The sequence below is a fragment of the Musa acuminata genome, unplaced genomic scaffold, assembly GCF_036884655.1.
Source record: "Musa acuminata AAA Group cultivar baxijiao unplaced genomic scaffold, Cavendish_Baxijiao_AAA HiC_scaffold_1138, whole genome shotgun sequence".
NCBI lineage: Eukaryota > Viridiplantae > Streptophyta > Magnoliopsida > Zingiberales > Musaceae > Musa > Musa acuminata.
This window is the reverse complement of record NW_027021350.1, coordinates 701,140-710,935: the sequence shown is the minus strand read 5'-3', so window position 1 is coordinate 710,935 and position 9,796 is coordinate 701,140. Positions and strand designations below refer to the sequence as shown.

The 9,796-nt window shown below is 36.8% G+C and overlaps 2 protein-coding genes across 2 annotated transcripts; both read left to right on the top strand.

Moving 5' to 3' along the window:
* Positions 1-273: 273 nt before the first annotated feature.
* On the top strand, positions 274-2,004 carry LOC135671099 (probable WRKY transcription factor 27). The gene is made up of 3 exons (XM_065179026.1): positions 274-955; positions 1,046-1,159; positions 1,241-2,004. The coding sequence occupies exons 1-3, from the start codon at positions 603-605 to the stop codon at positions 1,710-1,712; spliced, it is 939 nt and encodes a 312-aa protein (XP_065035098.1). The 5' UTR covers positions 274-602; the 3' UTR covers positions 1,713-2,004.
* A 2,242-nt stretch (positions 2,005-4,246) lies between these two features.
* On the top strand, positions 4,247-8,174 carry LOC135671100 (uncharacterized). The gene is made up of 2 exons (XM_065179027.1): positions 4,247-4,737; positions 7,465-8,174. The coding sequence occupies exons 1-2, from the start codon at positions 4,340-4,342 to the stop codon at positions 7,949-7,951; spliced, it is 885 nt and encodes a 294-aa protein (XP_065035099.1). The 5' UTR covers positions 4,247-4,339; the 3' UTR covers positions 7,952-8,174.
* Positions 8,175-9,796: the final 1,622 nt, after the last annotated feature.

Below are 9,796 nucleotides of genomic sequence, written 5' to 3'. Positions count from 1 at the left end.
GATGTTGCGATATGGTAACAAATCCAAGCTAATTGAAGTAATCTTAGTGGGTCTAATTTTGTCAAAATATACTACAATATTTACCTTAACTACGTTAATATCCTTAGAATCAATCTCATACCCCCCAAATCTTCCCTCACCGAAGGGATTTAAAGAGTTACAGCAGAAACTTCAACTAAGTTCAATCACCCATATTTAAATACCTCTAATTTAATTTAGGATATTATTTTATCCATGCAAATATGTATACATTTTATTTTTATTTTTATATGATTTATTTGTTACTCTTTCTATTTTCTTGTTCTCACTCGTTGACCTTTGGCTAAAGTCAACTGATGTCTTTTCCAAAAACGACCCTGGTTTTTAGCCGTTTCGAGAGAAGGGGCTCCCACCAAAATGGCCCTTGACGGCTTCTTTCCACATTTGCTCTGCATCGTGTAGCCGAGGAGAAAAAGTCAGCGCCGCTGGATCGTCTCCCTCCGAGCCCCCTTTCCGACCTCCTCCTTCCGTTGGTCAACGCCTCCGTCTCGCTTTCCACGCGGGGAGCATGGGCTTAATAAGCGGAGCTCGAGCTCGGAATCCCGAGGAAGTGTATCTGAGCCATGTGGTTGCTGTCGCTGGGGATGGCTGATGACGACTGGGATCTGGGCGCGGTAGTGCGGAGCTGCCGGCCATCGGGGACGAAGGCCGCGCCGATGGTGCCGCTCGAGGTGGAGCTGCAGGAGGCAGCGGCGGTGGGAGCTGATAAAGGTGCCTCCTTTGTGGGTTTCCAGCGTCTGTTCCTCGGCCGGGATGGCCTTAAAGAGCTGGAGGAGCTTTACGAGCCCTGCTTCCCCCAAGTCCAGCAGCAGCAACAGTCGAGGTGGAGTCCGTCTCCTTCCCTTGCCGACGCTGCTGCGAGACCGTCCAAGGATGCTCACCGACCTCTTTCCCAGACTCCACGCTCCAAACGACGGTAAGAGGAAGCGGTGCCTCTCCGCGGTGTAGTTCAGATTTGAAGAGGAAGCTTTGATCTAAGAATTGGATATTAATTGGGCGATTCCAGGAAGAAGCAGCAGCAGAAGGTGGTGTGCCACGTCCCGTCCGACGGGCTCTCCTCCGATGCGTGGGCGTGGCGGAAGTACGGCCAGAAACCCATCAAAGGCTCTCCTTATCCTCGGTAAGCTAACCCCCCCTCTCTCTCGCTCTCTCTCTCTCTCTCTCTGAGCTTGGTGAGTTCTCTGTTGGTGTCTGGATGCAGGGGATACTACAGGTGTAGCAGCTCAAAGGCTTGCCTCGCCCGCAAGCAGGTGGAGCGCAGCCGGGCGGACCCGGCCATGTTCATCATCACCTACACCGCGGAGCACAACCACCCGGTGCCCACCCACCGCAACGCCCTCGCCGGCAGCACCCGCCACAAGTTCCCTTCCCCTTCCCGCGGAGTTGGCGACCCTGCCCCCGGCAACCCATCCTCCAGCCCGCCGTCGTCCTCCGCTGCGGCGGGTCTCTCCCCCACGACCCCCCTCACGGCCTCCATGGAGGACGAGCTCCTCCAGAAATGGCCGCATGAGAAGGAGGACGAGGACGAGGAGGAGGACGAAGACGAAGGAATCCTACTGGTGAAGGACATGGAGATCATGGGCGAGGACGACCTGCTCTTCATGGGCGCCGCCGCTCCCACTGCGGCTGCCGAGGCGGGGGAGTTCGATTGTGGGGACCTGAGAGACCAGTAGTTCCTTCAGCCGCGGTGACTTCCTAACAGCAACAACACGGCGAAGGCAGCCGGTGGGAGATGATGCCTCCTCCGCCGTCCGTCCTATAAGCTGCACAGAGCAGACAGGAGAGGAAAGGGAGAAAGACGGCATCATATCTCCACAGTTTTCCTTTTTCATACACTGTACAGAGAAATTTATTAGGAAAGAATTATTCACACGCAATCTTCTCTCCATTTTTCTTTCTCTATTCATTATGTAATATGAGTTGTAAGATTTTTGTATTTTTCAATTAATTTAGATTTTTTTTCAATACTCAATCAAATATGTAAATTTTGAATTAATAATAATAGCGACCTGAATAAGTTTGATATCATTTTATATTTTCAATACATCTAAAATATTGAGTAATTATATAATATATGATTTAATATATTTATATTCTTAATATATCAGTCCTCTTTTTCCATGACTACACCATGAAGATTATCAATAAAATAAAATGTGTTAATCGATTAAAAAATAATTTACATCACTAGGAAAAAGAAATTAAGAAGGAACTTTTAATATATATTTTTTTAATAAATTTACTTAGAGGTTAAACTCTTTTAATCTTATATGATAGTTTTAGTTTGATTGAATTTTTTTTTCCTTGAAAATAAATTTGTAAATTTTTCGAGTTTTTCTTCTTTTCTGTTTAAGTCAAAGATTATTTGATGCAAAGAAAATAATGAAATAATAATTTAAGAATGGAGAAAAATGTGTGTGTGTGTGTGAGTTAATGAATTCATCTCTCTTACCTCAATTGATTATTTTGATGCTAAGGCTGTATTCGAAAATACTATGTAGTTACATAATAATACTTTTAGTGTTTGATAAGCAATAGATGTAAATTACATTTTATATGTGTATCCATGGTAATTGTTATTTGATAAAATTATATTTCAAATGTCTAATAATAATTTTTTTTGCTAAATTTATCCTTTTAATTTTTTATATTTATTTAAAATTATAATTACTTATTTTAATTAATAAGTAAAAATAAATAAATGAAATCTTATAAAAAATATTTTATATAAAAATAAAAATAACTTTTAAAAAAGAAATACAATTTTATTTTATAAAAAATATAAATCATGTTAATTTTATTAAATTATTTTGATAAGCTTATAATTTTAAATAATATCATAGAATATTAAAAAAAATTAAAAAAAATATATCCTAAGTTAGTAGTAACATTTGAACATTTTTAACACGATATTTAGATAATCAAGTATGATTTAATAAAATAAATATTAATTTATATTTAAAACACATATTGATGTAACTGTTATTTGATAAAATTATATTTCAAATGTCTATTAATATTTTTTTGCTAAAATTTATAATTTTAATTTTTTATATGCATTAAAAATTATAATTACTTATTTAAATTAATAAGTAAAATAAAAATAAAAAAACTTTTAAAAAATAAATAAAATTTTTATTTTATAAAAATATAAATCATGTTAATTTTTTATTAAATTATTTTGATAAACTTACCATTTCAAATAATATCATAGAATATTTTAAAATTTAAAAAAAATTATATTAACATGCCGTCAATATTGAATATTAATTTGGGTATTTGAGCATTTTTAATATGATATTTAGAAAATCAAATATGAGCATTTGAGCATTTTTAATACGATATTTATTTAAAAAAATCAAATATAATTTTTTTAAAAAAATATTAAATATTAATTTATATTTAAAATATATATTGATCCTCGATACACATTTTAAATATATTCTCAAATAGACTTACCGGTGCACACTGTTCTTTGGCCTATCCACATTTTGCCTGTTTCCTATCATTGTCATCTTAATGTGGGTTTAGTTTTGTCATGGAACGTAAAAGTTGATGCCACATGAAATGGGCGCACTTTCCAAATCTTTCTTTTCCAAGGCAAATAAAAGAAAGTGATTTGAGTTGACAATTTGCCTCATCACTTTTGACCCAATCTCTCCAATGTTAATGTCAAACTCAAATGAAAAGTTTGACCCGTTGCCATAAGGACATTATTTTAATCGAAAATAAGAACATTAATTTTCAACTTACAAACTGTGATTTGACCTATTGAAAAGTCAAAATTGAGTCAATTATTTTTTTCCCCCAAACTCAAGATTTGTTCATCTGATTTGATATTAATATATCAAAAAAAAATTAATTAAATAACTCTTAGCAATATTAATCCTCTCTTAATGTATAATTTCAGACAATATTTTTTTTTCTACCACTTAGTAGATACTAAAATCAAACAAAAAGGATAAAGTATATATATATATATATATATATATATATATATATATATATATATATATATATATATATATATCTTACATGGCATTAATATTTGTAGTAACTCAAAAGTTTTGAAAAATTAGGTGCTAATTTTATTTTATTTTATTTTACCCTTCTGTTTCAGAATCAAAAGTGGGACCCACACTGGTCCCCACCAGGGCTGATATTTCAACCTGTGATCCTCCTATTCACCGCCTTATGTAATGACGAGACCAATCTTTGCTTTGCTTTGCTTTATTCATCCCCATCCCCAATATATCTCTCTCGGATAGGAAGGAGGTTCCTTTTTCGCCCCATTTCTCCCATGGCGTTCCTCCTCCCTCTCACCGACGCCACCTCACTCCCGGCGGCCAAAGCCCCACTCCCCAGGCGGACGAGCAGCAGCAGCCCCGATCCCGGCAGGACACCGCGACGAAGCGTTTGCGCCCGTGGCGCGGTAAAGGACGAGGCTAAGGAGAGGGTGATTAGGGTGTCCGATCCATTGCGGGAGAGGGGCCTGCTCCCTCCCCCTCTCCTCTCCGTCCCCCTAATTTCCGGCGCTTCGTCTGCTTCTCCCCCGTCCCCCTCTGTGACGCCGCAGCAGCAGATGGACGACGGCGACGAGAGGCATAGCTACTATGTCAACATGGGATACGCGATTCGGACCTTGCGAGAGGATTTTCCTGATACCTTCCAGCGTGAACCCAACTTTGACATATTTAGGTTCGTGATTCCGCTTGTTTCGTGGCTTTTATTGGTAATTATATCAAGATTTCGCTTGACCTTTTAAACAATATTCGAATCCAGCTGGAAATTTCACGGAAAAGTTCATCCTTTTAGGTTTAGAGAACCTAATTTCTGTGGACATTTAACAGCCTTAGATGAGAATTTGTACAAGTTTGATCGGAGCTGTCTGGCGGCTTGCTTTCATTTTACTACCACCATCCCCAGATTTTTGCCCATATAAGTAGCGTGGAGAGATTAATGGGGACACGGAAAACCAAAAGTCATGCCTTGAGGAGATATCTCTGAATCTTATGGTTTTTTTGGCATAGCCACAATCTGTGTGGTTGCCACTGCTGTTTTTGGTTTAGGCAGAACTGGATATTAGATGTGTCGACCACGATGGAACTAGGAATGGGCAAAATGTGCACGGAATTCCAATAGCTATACTGTCGAGAAAATACAGGGATGGGATCTTTCATGATTTAAGGCATAATTATGAAACTAGCTTATAAAAATTAAAAAAGTTAAATCACTTGTCTTAGGTCTACCATGTGAAACCCCGTCATGAAACCCATATCAAGAAAAGAGGAGAGCATGAGAAAAGATTAAAAAAAGAAAACCCCATATCTTACAATAGGGTACCTCTGGAAACAGTAGTAGAATTCTGTGTCTATTCTTCCACAACTTACACTGTCATAATGGCATGGACCAAAGAACTGTTCCAAAATAGCACCTACAAGGAAAATAGGGAATGGGTTATGATTATATGATTCCTAACCTAAGACATCTTCTTAGATAAGTAGGATTCAATCGACCGACAAATCAAATTAAGGCATGACTACAAGAGTACTACACTGAACATGGCTGATCAGCCAAACCCATCTCGGCACAAATTTGGACTGGTCCCACCTAGCAAATCTAAACATGTCATTCTTGGTTCCAAAATTCCACTGGATCATAGGTATGACCTTCCTCTCCCTGTAGGACTTGAATTCCCGAAATCTTCATATGCATTAGATGTGCCTAAAATAACAAAATCACAGTTAGATTTGTGTTTGTAGTGATTCTATCGGCCTATGCTCCAAAAGCCTACAAGTCCTTAGAACCATTGATGCGATACCATGCAACCTATTTGCCTGTCAGCAGAAAGATAAACGAACAGTTGTGGAACAGGATATGGGGTCGTTTCATCGATTTTCTATCTGTTGAAGCTCTTCCGCATAAGATGGGAACTATCCGACGAGCCAAACTTAATTCATCATGTACATCAGTAGCTCATGAAAAGGGTAGATAAAAAATAAGGCTTAGCATTTCCCACATTGTCTAGAGATATCCACGTTTGATCACACCCACCACACTTAATATGGTTTTTCATGATTGATCGCTGTGAATCATATTAATGAGGCTCCCTCCAAACCTACTTTTACAGAGGACTAGCTGTCATGACTTGGCCAGGGCTTGATCAGCCTCATCCAATTTCGACTGAATCCAACTAGTTCCAATGGATTTCAGTGGGGTTTTAGTCATCAATGGGCCTAGTTGATCCTATTTAAATTTGGGCCCATTTCGGCCAATCCTGAAATGTTCTAATCACTTTAGGTTGTTTTTTTCTTTCGTAAAAGGCCAGTGTCGCTATCAAATTCTGCCAGTCCAGATCGTAATTTCCATGGTTGTTTTTAAATTGGATCTGAATGTTGCAAATCTTGGTACTTGGTCCAATAGCTAGATCTAACCAAAATGAGTCATCAAGCTAACATATAAATAGAAATGAAGATTTCTCTCGACTTTTAGCCAAGTAATTGATTGGTGCAAATTGGCAGCAGGTGAATCAGCTTATTCTCTCTTTGTTCTTTATTTTGTTTCTCCATCCCTTTCTTTAGGTAGGTAGAGTGGTCACTCTTATGATTCCTTACTAAGCTGTTGTGCGTAGAACTCAAAAATGTGTTTAGACAATGAGGACAGGCTATAATAGCATATATGACTCTCCCTAATGTTATGCTTCCTTCTTCTAAATCCTATTTGCTGTGAGGTCCCCACAAGCTATCATGACTTGATATAAAGTTTTTCAACATCTAAATCTATAAATTTTAGCTGCTGGTCTATCTATAAATGTAAAGAGCTGATAAAGAACCTTGAATACTTATGAAACTTTACAGGGTTTGTTAGATAGAAAATACTTTTCCTACTTTTTGGCTTACACATTTTACCTGGCTGCCTCGATAGAGGCATTGATGGCTCCACATGGGAGTTCCACACGGGCCCTTTAGTTACCTCTACATATCCTCCCATTTGCATGGTTGTTGCCACTCGCCAAGGAAATGAATGATTTTGGTTTAAGTACCACAAACTTCATCAAACTCTCAAGATAAACAGTTCTATATTACCTAGATCAGTCTCATTCTTAAGATTGAACTTTTGTTGAAAATAATTTGAAATATTAGAAATGTTCAAGTAATTCATTAGAACAGGTTGTTTTAAGGTAGACGATACTTACATCATGTACCTTATGAAAACATTCCAGAAGTTATTACTTGTTCCGCTCTAAATTCTCAGTTATAGTTGTAAAGACATGTCCTGTGACTGGTACTCACTGTGTCTGGCGTTGCTGATTCACCATGATCTTCTCACTTTTAATTGGTTGAATAGTTTATATTACTGTCAGTGTAATGATTTTTAGAGCTATTAGTTAGTTCTGGTTAACATATTTCTTTTGTTATCATCCAGGGATGATATTGTCTTCAAAGATCCTCTCAACACGTTTGCTGGTATTGACAATTATAAAAGGATTTTTTGGGCACTAAGACTTAGTGGCTGCATTTTCTTTCGGGCCATATGGATTAACATTGTGAGCATATGGCAGCCTGTGGAGAATGTTATCATGATCCGTTGGATTGTTCATGGCATTCCCCGAGTGCCTTGGGAGAGTCATGGCCGCTTTGATGGAACCTCAGAGTACAAACTTGACAAGAATGGAAAGATCTATGAGCATCGTGTAGACAATGTTGCTCTTAATACACCGACCAAGTTTCAGGTACTGCCAGTGGAGGAGCTGATTCAGTTGCTTGGCTGTCCATCCACTCCAAAGCCCACTTATTTTGAGACATCACTATCAAGTGGCTTTTCTTGCTTGAAATTTATGTTGAGACTCTCATGGATCAAATGCTACTTGGCATTTTATCTAGTTGCATCCAGATGTGCCGAAAAGGACTGACAGAAGTTTCTGCTTCCCAAAATACTTATGGAGTTTTGCCAACTGACATTTGGGAGTTAGCATATGTATAAATTGTTGGTATCAGATTCTTGTATAGTTGTACAGTCAGTTGTAATGCAGTTTTCATGAAATTATTGTTCCATATAATTTAACCGAATGTAGCCACAAAATAAACAGGTGTTGATAAAATCCTAGAAAAAATAAAAGTTAGCGTATTCCTTAATGTGGAAGGGGTTGAATTTTTTTTTTTTCCAATTGAACCAATTTTCTTATATAAATCATAAATGTTTTCATCATTTTGTTCCAGAATGGATTCAGTAATGCCTTGCAAAATCTGCTTTCAAAGAGGGCTGGTAGTTTCTTCAGTCAGATTATGGGCACATGAAAGATCTGTTCTTGTGATTGTGCATGTGCACAGTGATATTATATGACACAGAATATGGTATGCATTATCCTGTTCAATTGTTCCAACTCCTCAATCTTTTCCTGTTGAACTGCAAGTTGAAACTGATGTTGATGATACATGTGCATCATCTTCTTTTAACCCTGGGGATGAAATGGAAAACACATTTTTAGATGCGAGGAAGAAGTTAAAATTGGGACTGTTGTTCTTAGTACAATTGATCCTATTGTCTGCTACAAGTGAACTCTTCATGAAGGAACAAGCAATAAAACTGATGGTGATTTCCTTATAAAAGGCACTTGTAAGATGCTTTGAAATAGTTTATAATAGTTTGCTTCCCTATTTATATTATTCCATTGATATCATGGATCATTTTTTTTCTTCTTCCCATTTAGGAAATGGTCATAACTTCTGCATACAGGGTTTTATTTTGCTATTATTCACCCTTTTCCAAGTGTGAAACTGATGACACAAGATTTTTTTTATTTGCTAGAGAAAAAATTAGTAAGAAAGCAGCTGTGAAGAGAGAGAGAGAGAGAGAGAGAGAGAGAGAGAGAATGAATGTCCATTCCATGTATTTCTTAAATTCTTACCCTTATTAAGTAGGTTAGAAACTTCTTTGTAATTCAACAAACACAATAAAACTGTAATATGCCAATTATCTATCAGTAATCTAACATAATCCTTCCGAGCTTAGAATTTCCTTATAATTTTCAAACTTCCTTAAAATGATTAATCTATTTATTTGTATTTCAATCTGGTATTAATTTTAAATAACCGGTCAGTTTGGTCTAACATTAAGAAAATTATAAAAGAATAATTAATAAACTAATTGAAATTATTAAAAAAAATTAGTATAACGTGTCTTCGATGAAATGGATGATACCTTCTTCAACGATTCGATTCGAGATTATATACATGAAAAATTTTTATACGATTGAAACAAGACTCAAACAATTGCTCGATGGTTAATATGGACTTAGATGCTTGTCTCACAAAAACTAAGATCAAATGAGATTTTCGACGTGATTCCTTCGAAACTCAAGTCAATAATTAATAAAAATAAATAATTTTAATAAATAATAATTGATCTCGATTATCATACCGTAAGTAATCTTTTATAACAAATTAATCTATGAAATGTTTCAACATAATATCCTTTCTCCCATTGTTTTTCATAATATTTCTTGAATTATTATTTTAAATTAATATTTTGAATTATAACAAATTAGAAGTTGATGGGAAAATATTATGAATTAGTCAATAAATTAGAAGTTGATGGGAAAATATTATGAATTGATCGGATCTTTGCTTTCTCTCCGGTGATTTTTACTTGAGAATATCTTCCCATCAACTACTAAATCGTGATATTTTAATTGAAATCAAACCAACAGAAACCGTATCACCAAACATGCTTTAAAAGTCGGGCTGTTGTCGCATTT

What these genes read in the sequence shown, in the direction of transcription:
- LOC135671099 (XM_065179026.1), top strand. Translation starts at nt 603, where the DNA reads ATGTGGTTGCTGTCGCTGGGGATGGCTGATGACGACTGGGATCTGGGC. An exon ending in ACTCCACGCTCCAAACGACG is followed by an intron (nt 956 to 1,045) that starts GTAAGAGGAAGC and finishes GGGCGATTCCAG; the next exon opens with GAAGAAGCAGCAGCAGAAGG. An exon ending in AAAGGCTCTCCTTATCCTCG is followed by an intron (nt 1,160 to 1,240) that starts GTAAGCTAACCC and finishes GTCTGGATGCAG; the next exon opens with GGGATACTACAGGTGTAGCA.
- LOC135671100 (XM_065179027.1), top strand. Translation starts at nt 4,340, where the DNA reads ATGGCGTTCCTCCTCCCTCTCACCGACGCCACCTCACTCCCGGCGGCC. An exon ending in CCCAACTTTGACATATTTAG is followed by an intron (nt 4,738 to 7,464) that starts GTTCGTGATTCC and finishes GTTATCATCCAG; the next exon opens with GGATGATATTGTCTTCAAAG.